Below are 21,764 nucleotides of genomic sequence, written 5' to 3'. Positions count from 1 at the left end.
GGTAACTACGGGAGGTGTTAAAGGGAGTATTAGGATGGGGACAACTGTCTCTCCTGGTAAATTGCTATTTTCATTACACAGTCATGCACCTACATTTGTTTTTGTGGGGAAATTACTATGACACTAAAACATGCACCTTTCAAGACGATTCTATACATGGGCTCCTATACCATACAGGAACGATAAGTTTTAGTTTGAAACGATTTGGTGCGATTCGGTTTGATTAGTGGAACGAATTGATGTGATTTCGTTCAATGTGATATGATCCAATCCAATGCACTAATATTTGTTGCATAAACACATTCATTGTTCCTTCTAAATCAAAATATGCTGCTGATGGAGCTCATGAGCTGGGTCTCTCTGAGCTGGGTCTCTCTGAGCTGGGTCTCTCTGAGCTGGGTCTCTCTGAGCTGGGTCTCTCTGAGCTGGGTCTCTCTGAGCTGTGTGTGTGTGTGTGTGTGTGTGTGTGTGTGTGTGTGTGTGTGTGTGTGTGTGTGTGTGTGTGTGTGTGTGTGTGTGTGTGTGTGTGTGTGTGTGTGTGTGCAAGTAAATTATGTATATGTCTATGGTGTATGAGCTTAGCCATAAGGGAGACTGGGTATCTACCACCCCACTTTCAGATTAAGGAGGAGCAATGTATAGGCTACTTTTTATCCCCACACTTTTGATCTGAAATCACCATCCCCCTAATTAATTTGTCATTTTTGCAGATTAAGTGTTTGAGCTAGTAATGTATCAATATTTATCTTTAAAAATGTGCTATGACATAGCCAATAAATATATTGCAGAATTTTGGTTTACACCCCTTCTAAAAATCTTGAAGTTTTTATGGCGCTCGCAAAAGTTATTGCTGTCCTGCTTATGAAATTATCAACTTTACCGTGTGTACCTGAAAATCTACATTACATTTTTAGCAGACGCTCTTATCCAGAGCGATTTACAGTTAGTGAGTGCATACATTTTCATACTGGCCCCCCGTGGGAATCAAACCCACAACCCTGGTGTTGCAAACGCCATGTTCTACCAACTGAGCTACAAGGAGGAGCACATATACACTGATTGTTTAAAGCAAAACTACCAAAACTATTGCTGATGGTGAACCTGAATAATCAAGCCCCGATCAGCAGGTAGGCTATAACCAGTTTGGGTTGTGTCTCCGGTAGGCTAGCTTACTTTTAATTTTCAACAGCGCATTTGATAACAATAACCTAGCAAATTACATTGGTTGTCACTCAACTAATAAAGCCTAATATTGCACCATTTTACAAGCATTTAATTCTGAAGGCGCACAGATGTGCAAGATCAGAGGCCTACCTCTCATTGGTCAGTGCGTGAAGCTGCGCACAGTGCACAGTTTGACTAGACTACTGATTTTTCCTGGGGTTGTTGGCATGCAGAATGATTTGTAGATCAATGATTGTCAATGCAGTCAGTGGTGGAAAAGTTCTGAATTGTCATACTTGAGTAAAAGTAAAGATATCTTAACAGAAAATGACTCAACTAAAAGTGAAAGTTACCCAGTAAAATACTACTTGAGTAAAAGTCTAAAAGTATCTGGTTTTAAATGTTCTTAAGTACAGTGGTAGAAAAAGTATTCAGTTGTCATACCTGAGTAAAAGTACAAAGTAATAGTTAATGCTATACATCAAATTCCTTATATTAAGCAAACCAGATGGCACGATTTTCTTATTATTTGTAATTACGGACAGACAGGGGCACACTCCAACACTCAGACATCATTTACAAACAGTATTTGTGTTTCGCGAGTCCACCAGATCAGAGGCAGTAGGGATAACAAAGCGTTATATTGATAGATGCCATAATTCTGTCCTGCTTGAGCATCTAAATGTAACGAGTACTTTTAGGAGTAAAAAGTACAATATTTTCTTTAGGTATATAGTGAAGTAGTCCCGTGTAGCTCAGTTGGTAGAGCATGGCGTTTGCAACGCCAGGGTTGTGAGTTCGATTCCCACGGGGGGCCAGTATGCACTAACTGTAAGTCGATCTGGATAAGAGCATCTGCTAAAATGTAAAAGTTGTCTGTAAAGTACAGATACTCCCCAAAACTTCTTAAGTAGTACTTTAAAGTATTTTTTACTTAAGTACTTTACACCACTGTACACCACAATACCTGAATATTTAGCTTACTGCCTCTGTTGTATTAGTGATACACTATGATACCTGAATATTTAGCTTACTGCCTCTGTGGTAGTAGTGATACACCACGGTACCTGAATGTTAAGCTTACTGCCTCTGCTGTATTAGTGACACACTACGATACCTGAATATTTAGCTTACTGCCTCTGTGGTAGTAGTGATACACCACGGTACCTGAATGTTAAGCTTACTGCCTCTGCTGTATTAGTGATACATCACGGTACCTGAATATATTTAGCTTACTGCCTCTGTGAGGGTACAGTGTACAGAGACGGCAGAAGTAGGTGGTTTGCGCACCCCCTGGTTTTGAAGTTCAGATGGGTTGAACAGAATTGTAACTGAAATCTGGAAAACTCACTGTAGGCATGTAACTCTCACATGTAGCCTAATATATTATTAACTACTGCAGAATTAAGTATTTCTTGCAGTTTCTTGCATTTCTCGGAAGAAGAGTGGAGAAATATAATTGATTGCTTTCAGCATCTTGAGAGAATGCAATGCGTGGTTAGGGACTGTGCAAACGTGTTGTCTTTGTCAGAGACGTAAAAGCTGACAATAGGCTATTTCAAACACAAAAAATATGCATTCAACACAAACTGAAGTCTTATAATCTTATTTTTTCACAGATTATAATTTCCTTAAAACCGGTCAAACTGATGTCATTTGCAGATTTAACAGGGAACATATTTCCACTGTTTTAAAGTTAGACTATTGCATTTTCTCCCCGGTCCCTACACGTTTAGAAGTAATCAATCTGGTAATTTTGAGGCTAACACATCCTTGCTCTGCAAGCAGAAATGGAAGAGAAAACTTTACTGATGACAACTAGATTATTATTGATGCATTCATTCCATCGATTTATGACATTGTTCTGGTGAGCACCGCTTTATTTAGTCTTCTAGGGCAACAAATAGCCTAATGACAGAAGACAAGCTGCATGTATCTAATTATAGACAAGTTGGCTAACAAATAGACTACCAAATGTCGGAAATTATTTGCAGAAAAATATCTAACAGGGATGAAAGTAGCCTGAGCCGGTACGGAGTCGCCGTAGGCCTACTGGTAAAACAAGAGCCTATCACAATAAACAAAGATGGCAAGACAACTGTAGGCTATAACACCATCATTTATAATTACCGCCTGTCAGCCGCATGAGAAATTAGCGCATGGACTTGAAAACACATGATATAGGCCTATGCTCCAAAATCTGGTGTGATTCAATGTGAGCACTTTCTATTTGCCAAGACAGAGATGACTGGCTGGGACCGTGACATGTGCGAACAGCAGTGGACGTGTAAAGGACATCACGCTGCTTGCTTAGCGAGTACTGCTTCTTCCTGATTCGGCTCACAACGAAGCTTGAACCCAGGATCTCTACTTTGCTGGCACACGCGACTGCCCTCCCAAAGTGTCTTACCAGTCACACCACGCGAAATGCTAGCTATTCGGCCACGCAAGTGTGGATACTTCAGGCTGAGGAGCACGTTTCACAAATCCCCATGTGTTACATACACCCCTCTAACTTACTCAACAGCGACCCTAGCATTGAGATGAGCGCAACTGTAGATCCGAGTCACTAGGCACAACTGTAAAGAACGTCACGCTGCTTTCTTAGCGAGTACCACTTCCTCCTGATTCGGCTCACACCGATGCTCGAACACAGGACCTCTGCCTTGCTAGCACACGTGACCGCCCTCCCAAAGTGTCTTACCAGTCTGCGCCACGCAAAAAGCTAGCTATTTGGCAGCTCAAGTGGGGACACTTCAGGCTGAGGAGTAGGTTTCACACATACACATGTGCTACAGACATATCAATCAATTCAGGCTACAAGTGTGCCTAGTGGCAATCGCTGAATGTCATTCCACTTTTGGTGTTTAAATAGACATCTCTTTCCATTCACCAAATGGCACGTTCACAGTGCACTGTTTTAGATGCTGGAATTATTATAGAGTAGATTGAACGTGCGCAGGTAGCCTACTTTTTGAAGTGATTTGTTTTACAATCAGATGAAAACATGATGCCTGCTTGTGTTCATGCCACATTTAAAGTTAATAAATAAATGTGTGCACGCGCACATATAGGTGGTCCTGCACCCCCTGTCAAAAAATCTTTACGGCGTCCCTGACAGTATGTGTTTCCTTATTAAAAATGGCTATCTTGCCCCTCTCCCTCTATTTTTTCCAATTCTTCAGATCCGGACTTTGGAGACTTGGGAGTGCCCCAGCCTCTGCCCTGTAAGTATCCGCTCTCTCTCTCTCTCTCTCTCTCTCTCTCTCTCTCTCTCTCTCTCTCTCTCTCTCTCTCTCTCTCTCTCTCTCTCTCTCTCTCTCTCTCTCTCTCTCTCTCTCTCTCTCTCTCTCTCTCTCTCTCTCTCTCTCTCTCAATTCAATGGGCATGGGAAACAGATGTTTACATTGCCAAAGCAAGTGAAATAAAAAATGAACAGTAAACATTACACTCACAAGTTTCAAAGGAATAGACACATTTAAAATATCATATTATGGCTATGTATAGTGTTATAATGATGTGCAAAAAAATATATATCTCCTCTCAATTCAATTCACTTCAAAGGGCTTTATTGGCATGGGAAACACATGTTTACATTGCCAAAGCAAGTGAAATAAAAGTGTCTCTCTCTCGTTCTCTCTGTCTCCTCTCTCTTTCTCTCTCTCTCGCTCTCTCTCTGACTTTTTGTTGTTTTCTGATGTACCTTGTTATGTTGTGGTGTGTTGTGTTGTTATGTTGTGTTGTGTTATGTTGCATAATGTTGTGTTGTGTTGCATTGTGTTACGTTACGTTGTGTTGTGTTATGTTATGTTGTGTTATGTTGCGTTGTGTTATGTGTTGTGTTGTGTTATGTTATGTTGCGTTGTGTTGTGTTGTGTTGTTGTGTTGTGTTGTTGTGTTGTTGTGTTGTTGTGTTGTTGTGTTGTGTGTTGTGTTGTGTGGTGTGGTGTGGTGTTGTGTTGTTGGATTATGTTGTTGTGTTGTGTTATGTTGGGTTGTGTTGTTGTGTTGCGTTGTGTTGTGGTGTGTGTGTTGTTGTGTTGTGTTGTTGTGTTGTGTTATGTTGGGGTGTGTGTGTTGTTGTGTGGTGTGGTGTGTTGTTGGGTTATGTTGTTGTGTTATGTCATGTTGTTGTGTTGTGTTGTTGTTGTGTTGTGTTGTGTGGTGTTGTGTGGTGTTGTGTTGTTGGGTTATGTTTTTGTGTTGTGTTATGTTGGGTTATGTTGTTGTGTTGTTATGTTGTTGTGGTGTTGTTGTGTTGTGCTGCGTTGTTGTGTTGTGTTGTGTTTTTTTTTGTCTTTGTTCCACTCCCATCCTTTGCCTCTATTCACTGGTGTGTGTTTGTGTGTGTGTCTCCAGTCTGTGAGTTTGACATGGGAGGACCAGAGGGGATAGTGGAGTCTCATCAGATCACGAGAGATGGAAAGGCCTTAGCTACAGAGGCTGTGGACTGCAAATGGTTCATCCGCGCTCCGCCACGCTCCAAGGTCAGTGACACACACAAACACACACACACTAACAAACATACACACAAACTGTCGAACAGGCTGCACACGCCTACAATATGTACACAAAACCCTACTCACTTACGCATTTTTATAAATATATATATACATACACTACCGGTCAAAAGTTTTAGAACACCTACTCATTCAAGGGTTTTTCTTTATTTTTTATATTTTCTACATGTAGAATAATAGTGAAAACATCAAAACTATGAAATAACACATATGGAATCATGTAGTAACCAAAAAGAAGTGTTAAACAAATCACAATATATTTTAGATTTTAGATTTTCAAATAGCCACCCTGTGCCTTGATGACAGCTTTGCACACTCTTGGCATTCTCTCAACTAGCTTCACCTGGAATGCTTTTCCAACAGTCTTGAAGGAGTTCCCACATATGCTGTGCACTTGTTGGCTGCTTTTCCTTCATTCTGCCATCCGACTCATCCCAAACCATCTCAATTTGGTTGAGGTCGGGGGATTGTGGAGACCAGGTCATCTGATGCGGCATTCCATTACTCTCCTTCTTGGTAAAATAGCCCTTACACAGCCTGGAGGTGTGTTGGGTCAATGTCCTGTTGAAAAACAAATGATAGTCCCACTAAGCCCAAACCAGATGGGATGGCGTATCGCTGCAGAATGCTGTGGTAGCCATGATGGTTAAATGTGCCTTGAATTCTAAACAAATCACAGACAGTGTCACCAGCAAATCACCCCCACACCATAACACCTCCTCCTCCATGCTTTACGGTGGGAAATACACATGCAGAGATCATCCATTTACCCACACCGCGTCTCACAAAGACATGGCGGTTGGAACCATAAATCTCGAAGTTGGACTCCAGGCCAAAGGACAAATTTCCACCGGTCTAATGTCCATTGCTAGTGTTTCTTGGCCCAAGCAAGTCTCTTCTTCTTATTGGTGTCCTTTAGTAGTGGTTTCTTTGCAGCAATTCAACCATGAAGGCCTGATTCACACAGTCTCCTCTGAACAGTTGATGTTGAGATGTGTCTGTAACTTGAACTCTTTGAATAATTTATTTGGGCTGTAATTTCTGAGGCTGGTAACTCTAATGAACTTATCCTCTGAAGCAGAGGTAACTCTTCCATTCCTGTGGCGGTCCTCATGAGAGCCAGTTTCATCATAGCGCTTGATGGTTTTTGCGACTGTACTTGAAGAATGTACAGTATTGACTGACCTTAATTTCTTAAAGTAATGATGGACTGTCGTTTCTTTTTGCTTATTTGAGCTGTTCTTGCCATAATATGGACTTGGTCTTTTACCAAATAGGGCTTCTGTATACCCCCCCTACCTTGTCACAACACAACTTATTGTCTCAAACGCATTAAGAAGGGAAAGAAAATCACAAATTAACTTTTAAGAAGGCACACATGTTAATTGAAATGCATTCCAGGTGACTACCTCATGAAGCTGGTTGAGAGAATGCCAAGAGTGTGCAAAGCTGTCATCAAGGCAAAGGGTGGCTATTTGAAGAATCTCAAATACATTTTGATTTGTTTAACACTTTTTTGGTTACTACATGATTCCATATGTGTTATTTCATAGTTTTGATGTCTTCACTATTATTCTACAATGTAGAAAATAGTGAAAATAAAAACCCTTGAATGAGTAGGTGTTCTAAAACTTTTGACCGGTAGTGTGATTTCACGTCAAATCACTCTGTAATAACAATACTGTGTGTTTCTGAATGAGTCTTGTCATTCCTAGTGTCAGTGTGTGAGAGCTATGGCTAATGTTAACATCCATGAGCTGTAACACTGATTCCTCTAGAGCACAGCCAGGTGTGTGTGTGCTTGTCCATTCACCTTGTGCATAATATGGTGTGTGTTATTCCATAAAACCATAGAAAGATGTCTGTGGGCACAATGCTGTTATTATAGATGGCCGTGGGCACAATGCTGTTATTACAGATGGTCGTGGGCACAATGCTGTTATTATAGATGGCCGTGGGCACAATGCTGTTATTACAGATGGTCGTGGGCACAATGATGTTATTACCGATGGCATACAATACTTTCTGAAGTGGAGAGAATAGCTGATATAATATACTGAACAAAAATATAAACGCAACATGCAACAATTTCAACATTTTTACTGAGTTACAGTTCATATAAGGAAATCAGTCAAATGAAATAAATTCATTAGGCCCTAATCTATGAATTTCACGTGACTGGGCAGGGGCACAGCCATGGGGGGGGAGGGCATAGGCCCACTCACTTGGGAGCCAGGTCCACCCACTGGGGAGCCAGGTCTAACCAATCAGAATACGTTTTTCCCCACAAAAGGGCTTTATTACAGACAGAAATACTCCTCAGTTTCATCAGCAGTCTGGGTGGCTGGTCTCAGACGATCCCGCAGGTGAAGAACCCGGATGTGGAGGTTCTGGGCTGGCGTGGTTACACGTGGTCTGCGATTGTGAGGCCTGTTGGACGTACTGCCAAATTCTCTAAAACCACGTTAGAGGCGTCTTATGGTAGAGAAATTAACATTAAATTATCTGGCAACAGCTCTGGTGGACATTCCTGCAGTCAGCATGGCAATTGCACGCTCCCTCAAAACTGTGTTTTGTGACAAAAATGCACATTTTAGAGTTGCCTTTTATTGTCCCCAGCACAAGTTGCACCTGTGTAATGATCATACTGTTTAATCAGCTTCTTGATATGCCACACCTGTCAGGTGGATGGATTATCTTGGCAAAGGAGAAATGCTCACTAACAGGGATGTAAACACATTTCTGCACATAATTTGGCAGAAATAAGCTTTTTGTGCGTATGGAACATTTCTGGGATATTTTATTTCAGCTCATGAAACATGGGACCAACACTTCACATGTTGTGTTTATATTTTTGTTCAGTATAGCAAGTAGGGGATGTAAGTCAGAGTGTGTGCGTGTGCTTGTGCGTGTGTGTGTGTGTTCTGCAGCTTTGTGCAGAGTGTGCTGGCAGAGAAAACAAATGCGGTCTGTAGCATGCCCCAGGGTCAAACTACACAGCAGCGCTATTTCATCAGCGCTAAAGCTCTCTCCCCCTCTCCCTCCCTCTCTCCTCCCTGGCTTTCTCTATCTCGCTATCTCTCTCTCCCTTTTTCTGCCTTCCTCTCTCTCTAGCCATCTCTCTCTCTCTCATTCACTCTTGCTCTTTCTGCCATTCTCTCTCTCCCGCCTCTCTCTCGCTCTCCTGGCTACAGCTCGCTGGTTAAAAAACACTCCTGGCCCCAAATAAACCTCTCTGCTCTCCATCTGACCTGAGGCGCACACATGCAGACACACACACATATACACACATTTCTATAATACACTAATTCAAGCAGATACTGCCACATGCACATACACAGACAAACACTAACACACTCATATCGACAGTATACACACTCTCCTATATGTTTCCTGTTCCACAAGGCCACTGGTTAGAGATAGACAGGGATGAATGGGTCTCTGTGGTTGGAGTCATTCATTACAGTTCCTGACTCCATTGTCTCTGTTAGATGGAGAGATAAAGCTGCTGTGATACTGGCTTAATGATGTCACAATTTATTACAGTTAATTGGCCTCTAATACTACCCACCTTTTATGTACCAGTGAGGCCACCGTACGTATAGATAATCCCTCAGTTGAATTTGATGAAAGGATAAAACTCTAGCATATTGTTGAGTGCACACACGCACGCACACACGCATGCACACACACAAACACAAACACACACAATCTTTTTACTTTTGTGTTTGTTCTCTCTGCCCCTGAGCGATGATGTCATGGTTGGCTTGATAATATTTGTGTTAAATGTAATTTATTGCCACTGCGATTGATTTGGGTGATATCTGATGTCCAGGACTGCAAATCAAAACCATATTCCCTTGTCTTACTTCCAACGTCCTTCTGATTCAGCGATTACAAACAATTAAACCCTGCTCCTAACAATACCATAGAGCTGCCTCATTGAACTGTGGCTGAAGGGGGGGGCTATCTGCACTTTATGCATTTATGAAATTGTTTCTTCCAGTTATTGATAAGCATGCACCTATTAAGAAACTGACTGTTAGAGCTTTTTAAGGCCCTGTGGATTGATGAGGAATTGAAAAACTGTATGGTTGAAAGAGATGGGGCAAAATGAGTGGCTAATAAGTCTGGCTGCACATCAGATTGGCAAACTTACTGTAAATTGAGAAATGATGTGACTAAACTGATCAAAACGAAGAAGAAATGGTATTATGAAGCCAAGATAAATTACATAAAGTATGATGGAAAAAATCTTTGTAATAATTTAAATGAAATTATGGGCATAAAGACTAATTCAACTCCATCTTTCATTGAATCAGATGGTTCATTTATTACAAAACCTTTTGATGTTGCCAATTACTTTAATTACTATTTCATTGGCAAAGTAAGCAAACTTAAGCATGAAATGAATTTTGTAAAGTTGCTGTGGGTGAGGTGAAAAAATATTTTTGTCCATCAATAATGAGAAACCACCTGATATTGACAATTTAGATGGAAAGCTACTGAGGATGGTAGAGGACTATATTGCCACTCCTATTTGTCATATCTTTAATCTGAGTCTGGACCCAAGAATGGTAAAGCTTGCTGCCGACTCAGCAAACTTGGAAAAATTGTGTTTGATCAGATACAATGCTATTTCTCTGTAAACAAATTAACAACAGACTTTCAGCATGCTTATAGAGAAGGGCACTCAACATGTACTGACACAAATGACTGCTTATTGGTTGAAAGAAATGTATAATAAGAAGATTGTGGGAGCTGTACTATTAGATTTCAGTGCAGCCTTTGATATTATTGACCATAACTTGTTTTTGGAAAAACATACAGTGAGGGAAAAAAGTATTTGATCCCCTGCTGATTTTGTATGTTTGCCCACTGACAAAGACATGATCAGTCTATAATTTTAATGGTAGGTTTAATTGAACAGTGAGAGACAGAATAACAACAACAAAATCCAGAAAAACGCATGTCAAAAATGTTATAAATTGATTTGCATTTTAATGAGGGAAATAAGTATTTGACCCCTCTGCAAAACATGACTTAGTACTTGGTGGCAAAACCCTTGTTGGCAATCACAGAGGTCAGATGTTTCTTGTAGTTGGTCACCAGGTTTGCACACATCTCAGGAGGGATTTTGTCCCACTCCTCTTTGCAGATCTTCTCCAAGTCATTAAGGTTTCGAGGCTGACGTTTGGCAACTCGAACCTTCAGCTCCCTCCACAGATTTTCTATGGGATTAAGGTCTGGAGACTGGCTAGGCCACTCCAGGACCTTAATGTGCCTCTTCTTGAGCCACTCCTTTGTTGCCTTGGCCGTGTGTTTTGGGTCATTGTCATGCTGGAATACCCATCCACTACCTATTTTCAATGCCCTGGCTGAGGGAACGAGGTTCTCACCGAAGATTTGACGGTACATGGCCCCGTCCATCGTCCCTTTGATGCGGAGAAGTTGTCCTGTCCCCTTAGCAGAAAAACACCCCCAAAGCATAATGTTTCCACCTCCATGTTTGACGGTGGGGATGGTGTTCTTAGGGTCATAGGCAGCATTCCTCCTCCTCCAAACACGGCGAGTTGAGTTGATGCCAAAGAGCTCGATTTTGGTCTCATCTGACCACAAAACTTTCACCCAGTTCTCCTCTGAATCATTCAGATGTTCATTGGCAAACTTCAGACGGCCCTCTATATGTGCTTTCTTGAGCAGGGGGACCTTGCGGGCGCTGCAGGATTTCAGTCCTTCACAGCGTAGTGTGTTACCAATTGTTTTCTTGGTGACTATGGTCCCAGCTGCCTTGAGATAATTGGCAAGATCCTCCCGTGTAGTTCTGGGCTGATTCCACACCGTTCTCATGGTCATTGCAACTCCACGAGGTGAGATCTTGCATGGAGCCCCAGGCCGAGGGAGATTGACAGTTCTTTTGTGTTTCTTCCATTTGCGAATAATCGCACCAACTGTTGTCACCTTCTCACCAAGCTGCTTGGCGATGGTCTTGTAGCCCATTCCAGCCTTGTGTAGGTCTACAATCTTCTCCCTGACATCCTTGGAGAGCTCTTTGGTCTTGGCCATGGTGGAGAGTTTGGAATCTGATTGATTGATTGCTTCTGTGGACAGGTGTCTTTTATACAGGTAACAAGCTGTATAAAAGGGAGCCAGAAATCTTTCTGATTGAGAGGGGGTCAAATACTTATTTCCCTCATTAAAATGCAAATCAATTTATAACATTTTTGACATGCATTATTCTGGACTTTTTTGTTGTTATTCTGTCTCTCACTGTTCAAATAAACCTACCATTAAAATTATAGACTGATAATTTCTTTGTCAGTGGGCAAACGTACAAAATCAGCAGGGGATCAAATACTTTTTTCCCTCACTGTATGTGTTATAGCTTTTCAACCTCTGCCACATTGTGGATTCAGAGATACAGTATCTATCTAATAAAACACAGAGGATTTTCTTTAATGGAAGCTTTTCTAATGTTAAACATGTTACGTACAGTGTACCGCTGGGCAGCTCTGTTGGGCCTTTACGCTTTTCAATTTTTACCAATGATCTGCCACTGGAATTAAACAAAGCATGTGTGCCTATTGTGATGTCACGAGAGGCTGTGTCCTGGAGGGACGTTACATCCCCCTGAGATGGCTGCAAACCCAGACAGCTATGGCTCCATCTGCTGGTATGGTCGGGAACTCCACCCCTCTATGGCCAAGCTTCCCACGCAGCTGAAACAAATCAGGAGCTGATGAGCTGAAGGTTTGTTGAAGGGAAGAGACACACTGAGGGTGAGTGTGTGGGAAGGGAAGAAACACAGTCTCCAACCTGGGCTCTCTGGAGGACAAGAGTGCTGCACGTCCACTTCCATGAGGAATATAAGGATTTGGAGATACTTACCTTTGGGAAATACTCACCTTTGGATATAGGCACCTGTGGAAATCCGTGTGGGACATTTGGAAGGACGTTTTGCTGGGTTGGCCACTAGCTGCAACGTGGAATACAGTAAGACTGGGGAAAAGTTATTTGAGCGAGGGAGAGTTATGATTTTGGATGTGGAAGAGACATCCCTGAACTGTTAACCCTTAAAGAGCCACCAGAGAACAGAATTGTGTTATACTTTCGTTAGTTTCCCAAGACCTTTAATAAAATCCTTGTTTTGATTGAACCTGGTCTCCTTGCACTACTTGAGCAATCCCGCTGAAAGCTGTGTAGCCTCTCGTGACATCACACTATGTATGCTGATTGTAAAAACGGTTGGCTGGTGTGCCCTCACCCGTCTGAGTGGTCGGCTGTGAATGCCCTCACCCGCTACTACGTTTATGCTGAATCTGATATGGGTTCTGACCCTCCACAGGATTTCTGGTAAGAACAATTCGGATGCTTCTCCTTTCAGGAGTTCTATTTCCTATTCCTCTTCACCAACACACATTAAGCATACACACACACTTTGATTATATACCATGGATCTAGACTGGGAATGAATCTTGGTGGAATAGTACTTGGTTAATATTTCTTATGGAAATACTAACATCCAGTAAAAGGCCTCTAAGCTAAAGGGCACAGTCTCTGCATCCCAAAGGCCTTACTGGGCCACAGTCTCTAAACGGCCAGAGTCTCTAAAGGGCTAGTTCTAATCTGGCAGGAAAGGGAGTTGGATGATCCAAGCCACTGGGCGCTTGTAGGTTCTGTCACCTACGCGCAACTCTGCAGTCCTGATCCTGCCATCGGGTCCAGGCATCACCTGGGAGACCTGTCCCACAGGCCACATTGCTCTGGGTAGCTGTGGGTTGACGATCATGACTGTAGTTCCGACTTGAAGGTCTGGTGTCTCTGCTTGCCACTTCTGATGGCCAGGCTGGTAGTGGCTGATGAAGTGATTCCAAAACTGAACTGCTAGCAGCTAGCTGTGTATCCATCAGTGTCAGCTGAGCAGCTCTGGCTCAGGGTATACAACTTGAGGAAGTGAGGCGTCTTGGCACCCCATCAGGAGAGCATTTGGGGTTACTGGGTCCGGGTTTGCAGTGTCAGAGGAGGTGTAGCCTAGGGGCTTGTACTTGAGGATCCCCTCTATCTCAATGAGGACCGTCCTCAGGACCTCTTCCGTCACCGATTGGGCTCTCAGTGTTTGGGCTTGAAGGCCTTACTCGAGGGAGCGGATCTCTCTCTCCCAGCACTTGGTGGATTGAAGACAAACTGGATCTGATGGCTAGCTGGGCTTGCAGGTCTGGCTGGAGAGCCGCAAATGCTTCCTTGAACACGATGACCCATCTTTTCTCATTGCGGCAGCCTATCTTGACCACTTACAGTGAGGGAAAAAAGTATTTGATCCCCTGCTGATTTTGTACGTTTGTCCACTGACAAAGAAATGATCAGTCTATAATTTTTATGGTAGGTTTATTTGAACAGTGAAAGACAGAATAACAACAACAACAAAAATCCAGAAAAACGCATGTCAAAAATTTTATAAATTGATTTTAATTTTAATGAGGGAAATAAGTATTTGACCCCCTCTCAATCAGAAAGATTTCTGGCTCCCAGGTGTCATTTATACAGGTAACGAGCTGAGATTAGGAGCACACTCTTAAAGGGAGTGCTCCTAATCTCAGCTTGTTACCTGTATAAAAGACACCTGTCCACAGAAGCAATCAATCAATCAGATTCCAAACTCTCCACCATGGCCAAGACCAAAGAGCTCTCCAAGGATGTCAGGGACAAGATTGTAGACCTACACAAGGCTGGAATGGGCTACAAGACCATCGCCAAGCAGCTTGGTGAGAAGGTGACAACAGTTGGTGTGATTATTCGCAAATGGAAGAAACACAAAATAACTGTCAATCTCCCTCGGCCTGGGGCTCCATGCAAGATCTCACCTCATGGAGTTGCAATGATCATGAGAACGGCGAGGAATCTGCCGAGAACTACACGGGAGGATCTTGTCAATGATCTCAAGGCAGCTGGGACCATAGTCACCAAGAAAACAATTGGTAACACACTACGCCGTGAAGGACTGAAATCCTGCAGCACCCGCAAGGTCCCCCTGCTCAAGAAAGCACATATACAGGCCCGTCTGAAGTTTGCCAATGAACATCTGAATGATTCAGAGGAGAACTGGGTGAAAGTGTTGTGGTCAGATGAGACCAAAATCGAGCTCTTTGGCATCAACTCCAAATCACAGTGTTTGGAGGAGGAAGAATGCTGCATATGACCCCAAGAACACCATCCCCACCGTCAAACATGGAGGTGGAAACATTATGCTTTGGGGGTGTTTTTCTGCTAAGGGGACAGGACAACTTCACCGCATCAAAGGGACGATGGACGGGGCCATGTACCGTCAAATCTTGGGTGAGAACCTCCTTCAGCCAGGGCATTGAAAATGGGTTGTGGATGGGTATTCCAGCATGACCCAAAACACACGACCAAGGCAACCAAGGAGTGGCTCAAGAAGAAGCACATTAAGGTCCTGGAGTGGCCTAGCCAGTCTCCAGATCTTAATCCCATAGAATATCTGTGAAGGGAGCTGAAGGTTTGAGTTGTCAAATGTCAGCCTCGAAACCTTAATGACTTGGAGAAGATCTGCAAAGAGGAGTGGGACAAAATCCCTCCTGAGATGTGTGCAAACCTGGTGACCAACTACAAGAAACATCTGACCTCTGTGATTGCCAACAAGGGTTTTGCCACCAAGTACTAAGTCATGTTTTGCAGAGGGGTCAAATACTTATTTCCCTCATTAAAATGCAAATCAATTTATAAAATTTTTAACATGCGTTTTCTGGATTTTTGTTGTTGTTATTCTGTCTCTCACTGTTCAAATAAACCTACCATTAAAATTATAGACTGATCATTTCTTTGTCAGTGGGCAAACGTACAAAATCAGCAGGGGATCAAATACTTTTTTCCCTCACTGTAGGGGCCGAAACAGTCCACGCAGAGCCTAGCGGGGGGGGATGGTTAGCCATCTTGGGAATCTCCCTAACCACTTCTGACATTAACCCTAACCACTTCAAACATTCCTTACACTTGCGTTGGTGACGCCGGATAGCCGCTCTGCCACGGATGATCCAATACTTCTGCCAGACCAGCAAACTCGTTCAGGCCCTGGGTGGAGCAGTCTCTCGTCGAAGTCTCCGATGATCAGCTTAGTGATTGGATGTTGGGGGTCGAGCACGATGGGGTGCATGGCCTCTTGATCCAGAACTGTACTGCAGCGGACAGACGACCCACTTGAATCTGCTGAGTAATGCAATCCAGCTCCGAGGCGAGAGTGAGTAGGCGGCTACTGTTGGGCACAGGCTTGTCTGCTGTTCGGTGGAAAAGCAGTCCTGCTACACTCAACGAAGGAGGGATAGCTCTGCTTCCTTGTAATTGCTGGCTGAAGGGCTGCCACCCGCCGCCTGGTTGAGTAAGTGGGCGGTTGCCTCCAGAAGTTCACTGAAAGTCTTGAACTGGCTAGCAACTGGGAGGAAAGGGTCTGGCAGTTGGCCGCAGAATGTAGGCTTCCTCAACTCATCCTCTTCCATAGTAGCTGGAAGTGGCTTCTCCGGCCACTGGTCTGGGGTTCCTTCCAGGAATAATGCGCCGTGGTTCCAGCAACTTCTTGGTCCCAGTTCTGCTAGGGTCTTCCCACGCGTGATGTCATCCGCTGGATTATTTGCTGACTCCGCATAGTGCCATACCTCTCGGTCAGTGAGATCCTGGATCTCCGCCATTCAGGTGCCAACGAAGCTCTTGAATCGGCAGGAATCCGATTGGAGCCATGTGAGGACCGTTATGGAGTCCCTCCACAGAATAACTTGGCGGATAGGGAGAGTGAGTTCAGTCTGCAGGATCTTGGTCAGCTGCGCTCCAGTCTGCACACAATTCCAGACAAGGGATAGATTTTTGCTTCTTCTGGGCTAATCTTGACCTGGCTGTGAGGAAGACCATCTCGATGTTGCCGCTGGGGTGTTCTGTTCTGAGATACAGAGCCATAGGGTTGCTCCGAGGCATCGCAGAACACATGGATGTCTCTCAGGAAAGTCAGGGAGTCCATCTCTGGGCTGGTGTTGCACCTTGGTAGGGCTATCTGCTACAGATCTGGAAGTTCTCGCTCCCACTCTTTCCAGGGGAGGACTAGATTTTCTGGCAACTGGGTGTCGTCCCAGTCCCTCTTCTTGTCCAATAGACGCTGAAGAAACATTTTGGCCCTGGTGGTAAAGGGGGCAATGTACCCCAGGGGGTCGTATTGGCTAGCCAGGACCTTGTCGATGCGCATGGTAAATGTTGGACAGTCTAGCTGGCGGGACTTGTATGACAGGGTATCGGACTGACAGTGCCAGCGTAGCCCGAGGGCTGATTCTTGAGCGTCTGCTTGCCCCTGTGTAATCCAGAGTTTGGCGCTGCCCGTTGTAGCAGGTCGAAACCTCCCTCGGCTAGTAGCTTCCAAAGCTTGTCCACAAGGGCCTTGGCATCTTCCAGTTGTCCCTTTAGAAGGACTTCTCTATCGACTCTCTTACGTCTTCTGCTGGCTGTGGTCCAGGATGTGTTTCTGGAGAGTGAAAGTAGCACAGCAGGGACTTGATGTGGTGCCAAAGGGGAGGACGCGCCACTCATAGATGCTGGGCGGGTTTTCCCGGTTTAGGTCTCTACAGAGGAACCTCATCAGCGGCTGGTCTTCAGGGAGTAGTTTGACTTGGTGGAACATCCCAAGAATGCTCTCTGAATCTGAGGAACACTGCAAGCAGAGAGGGGCCCAGCGTGGGTCCTGGGAGCAGGACCTTGTTAAAGATGTCCCCTTTGTACTGGAACGAGCAGTTGAATACCAAACGATTCTTGCCGTTATGCTGTGTCATGTGGTGTGGGATGTACCAGCTCATGACAGCGTCCTCTTCAGCGTCTGGCACTAGCTTAACAGCGAAGCTGACTGCTCTAACATCTGAATCTCCGCTTTGAATGCTGCTGCTTGCTCTGGTGACTTGGCCAGCGTCTTCTCTGTGGCCCCGAGCAGCAGGAGCACAGCTTCCTTAGGGGCTCGCAGCTGGGGCATATTCTTGATGCGAAGGAGGAGAGTCGCGTAACATTGGACTCCATCCACTTCAACTCTCATTGTTCTGGCCTCCAGCAGTTCTATCGCCTCCTGGTCTTGGTGAGATCTGGTGCTGATCTTCTCGCTGCACCATGGCAGTACATCCATCTGCCACAAGTTCTTAACCTGACTGAACAGGTCAGCAGACGGGCAAAGCATAGAGATGACATAGCACTGCTGCTTGGAGAGGCTGTACTTCAGTCCCTGCGCAGGGCCCTGCAGAGATACTTCTGTTGCAGGGCACTGACCGGATGGGTCTGCGGTGAAGGCGCCTTGGATCCGAAACTGATTTTGGGGCTGCGAGGCAGGGCAGACAGTGAAGGAGATGGCCGCCCCATGGAGAACCTGAAGCTCTTGTCTTACTGTTCGAAGGGTCAAGTCTTAGGGCTCACCTTAGAGTCCCAGCTGCTGTGCAGTTGCATGGAGGAGGATGATGCATTCGGATCCGTCATCCAGAATCGAGTATGTCTCCTTACTCCGGTTTCAACAGTAGCTTTCAACTGTACTTTCCGACCTCCCCGGGTCTATGAACAGGACCTCATTGACGGTGTTCAGCAGACAGGGGGTCGTGGATGCAGCATTAACCACAGTATTCTCAGATTTTTCTGGAACTGTAACTCTCTCATTGACCTCGTGGAGCACCAGCAGGTGTCACTGATTGCAAGTCTTGCGGAACTTGAGGTTGCACTCCGCTGCATGATGTTCTTGGCCGCAATGCCAACACACGTTCCCCTCCTTTGATCCAGCTCGCCTTCTGCCCCTTGGTGAGCTGCTGGAAGTTGAAGCAATTGTTGAGGGAGTGGCTGACATGGTCGCTGTAGGGACAATAGACCTTCTCCTTGGTGGCGGTGGCCAGGGACACCTCTTTGGGGGACGTCTTCTCCGTGCCAAGGAGGATGGTTGTTGTCATGCTGGAGGCCTTAGGCTCCTTACGGCAATCTCTGCTTCTGGCTAATGTCTCTATTCGTGAACTGCTGGCGAACCTGGAGTTGTCCTCCTGCATTTGGTTCTCATACTCCATCCAGTCTGCCAAGTCGAGCAGAGTGGTGATTTGGATCTTGCGTGGATGGATGAACCTCCGGAAGCTGGATATCAGGTAATGTGGAAGTTTCCCCAGCAACCTGGAGACATTGAATCCATAATCCAGCTCCACGTCTCCCTTCCTGTCCTGCTGCTCCAACATGCCAACTAAGGAACGTACTTGGAGGAGGAACAGACGGATGGTCTTGATGTTCCCACAGGCAACATTTGGGCCATCCATGAACTTGGCGGGCGATATGCTGGAGAGCTAACTGATGCGGCTGTCTGAACTGCTGGTTGAAGGCAGACATGGTGTCTGTGAAGGGGTACCTTCGAGTTGCTATAAGAGTCAGCGATGAGCAGGGCCTCTTCCAGCTTAAGGTGGTCACCAAGGATCTGGAACTTAAACCGCTCTGTGGCATCCGCTGGGAGGATGTTATCCAGGGCGATCTTCAGTTGTGAGAACTCTCTGGGGTTCGGATGAACGAAGTCCGGGATCATTGGAGTGGGCCCTCTGTAGGTCCGCTCCTGACCTGGGGGATGTGGCGGACTCCGTGTCCTGAGTCTAGATGGATGCCTATTAGCAGATTAGGTGTCGCCTCCGGGGATAGTAGCACTCCCTGGGCTCTTGTGTGGGGACCGATGGTTCCCTGAAACGACATCAGCCTGTGGAGTTGCTCGGCTGTCTTGACGGGTAGTAGTGGTGCTGCTGTAAGGCAGAAGCTGGGCTGGCCAGCTCTGGGCTGGCCGACGCTGGGCTGGTCACGCTCTCCTTGGTCGGCAGGGTGTGGGGCTGGTGCTGGCCCAGTCCTCTCCCCCAAGTCCTCATCCTCATCCTTGTTCTCCTCCTCCCTTCTTGAGCTTATTGTAGGGAAGATGGCTTTGAGGGTGCAGGTGGCCGTTCTTGGCGTCGACATGGATCTTGACTGGGAATTAATCTTGGTGGAATAGTACTTGTGTTCATCGGAATTAATTGTAGTTCTATAAGGCAAGAACATGCACAACATAACAGAATCAGTAAAGTGTCATAATTATGCTATATAAACATGAATGAATAAACATAATATTACACTACTATAACACAGATATAAACAGTGCTGTAAACATTTCAGCATAAACATAAACCTAAACAATAAACATCTTGTCGGAGAGAGAGAAACCAATTACTGAGACTGACAAGATAAAGACTTATGGTACCCTCTCCAGCCCCGTGCGTGAATCTTCCTTGCTGAGATCTTATCTGATCTGCCCCAGCGCCAGAGTGTCGTAAATTACTCTGCGCATTCATGAGCTCCAAGACCCATCTGGGAGGGTTCTAGAAGCTCCGCAAAAGCACTTTAACAAAGGCCACTATAGAAAGCGCCGGGTGTAGCATGTGCACAAAAACTATGCTTACCAACACAACAATGACACTTATGGCAACGGGGTAAAATGCTCAATTTTATAAACAATATGCCAAGCAGTATTGGCAACTCCAACATTAAAGAATAGCAATACCTGTACAATAGAACATATGGCTGCAAATGTATCATAGTTACTAGGTAATTTGTGGTTATTACCCATTATTACACAACATGTAAAAAGAAACCCAATAAACCCCCCTGCAACTTACATTTCAATGCAGGCACAACATGCAGGTATTCTAGTTACTGTCCACATTAAAAATAGTCCTCAGAAAATGTGGGTCTTCTTTCTTCGGATGACTATAACACTCTGACCTGAGTGGGTGGGTGCAGTGTCCAGATGCACCTTTCCAAGCTCTTTGATTGGTTGGGAATGGCAGGGCCATGATGGGTGAGGGATAACTAAGCTAGGCTGGACAGCCAAACTAACGGGACTCAAAGGAAACTGAAGGGACTGTAAGGTAAAGTTAGGTAGAAAGGAGGGGAGCAGGACAGCCTTTTTTACACTGATGATTCAACGCTATACGTGTCAGAAACCACAGCTAGTGAAATCACTGCAACCCTAAACAAAGAGTTGCAATCGGTTTTAGAATGGGTGGCCAGTAATAAAGTGGTCCTGAACATCTCTAAAACTAAGAGCATTGTATTTGGTACAAATAATTCCCTAAGTTCTAGACCTCAGCTGAATCTGGTAATGAATAGTGTGGCTGTTGAGCAAGTTGAGGAGACCAAATTCCTTGGTGTTACCTTAGATTGTAAACTGTTATGGTCAAAACATATTGATTCAATAGTTTTAAGGTAGCTTGGGGGGGTAGGAGTGTTGGGACAGTAACCTAAAGGTTGCTGGATCGAATCCCTGAGCTGACAAGGTAAAAATCTGTTGTCCTACCTCTGATTAAGGCAGTTAACCCACTGTTCCCTGGGCGCCGAAGATGTGGATGTCGATCAGCCCTCCGCACCTCTCTGATTCAGAGGGGTTGGGTTAAATGCGGATGACACATTTCAGCTGAATGCATTCAGTTGTACAACTGACTAGGTATCCCCCCTTTCCTTTCCCTAAAGATGAGGAGAGGTCTGTCCGTGATTAAGAGATGCTCTGCTTTTTTTTTCACAAAGCAAGTCATGCAGGCTCTAGTTTGATCGTATCTTGATTATTGTCAAGTCATATGGTCAGGTGCTGCAAAGAAGGACGTCGTTAAGCTGCAGCCGGCCCAGAACAGAGTGGCAGGTTTTGCCCTTCACTGTAATCAGATGGCTAATATCAATACTATGCATGCCAGTCTCTCTTGGCTAAAAATTGAGGAGAGACTGATTGCATCGCTTCTTGTTTTCATAAGAAATATTAATGTGTTGAAAATTCCAAATTGTTTACATATGTAACCAACTTCATATAGCCACCCAGAAGAAAGGCACACGGACACCCACACTTCAGGTTGACTTGGTTTTTATCTGCAGTAAAATATATCAAACAGTGATGACAGGCTTTCACAGGACAGTCACAGCTACACTGTGATAAGGTGTGAATGACGGAGTCAGGCGCAGAAGGTAAAAGCACCGAAATCCAGAGTTTATTCAGTGTACATGAATAAAGCGCAGTAAGCGTCA

The 21,764-nt window shown here is 44.7% G+C and overlaps 1 protein-coding gene across 2 annotated transcripts in view; it reads left to right on the top strand.

Annotated features, from left to right (window-relative positions):
• Positions 1-21,764, top strand: part of neto1l (neuropilin (NRP) and tolloid (TLL)-like 1, like) — a 188,783-nt gene that overhangs the window by 94,405 nt on the left and 72,614 nt on the right. For both annotated transcript variants that reach the window (XM_041862197.2, XM_041862198.2), the window contains exons 5-6: positions 4,350-4,391; positions 5,524-5,651. In XM_041862197.2, the coding sequence (XP_041718131.1) occupies positions 4,350-4,391; positions 5,524-5,651 (170 nt within the window). The remainder of the gene's footprint in view (positions 1-4,349; positions 4,392-5,523; positions 5,652-21,764) is intronic.

Source organism: Coregonus clupeaformis, chromosome 34 (genome assembly GCF_020615455.1).
Source record: "Coregonus clupeaformis isolate EN_2021a chromosome 34, ASM2061545v1, whole genome shotgun sequence".
NCBI lineage: Eukaryota > Metazoa > Chordata > Actinopteri > Salmoniformes > Salmonidae > Coregonus > Coregonus clupeaformis.
This window is presented reverse-complemented; position numbering and strand designations above follow the sequence as displayed.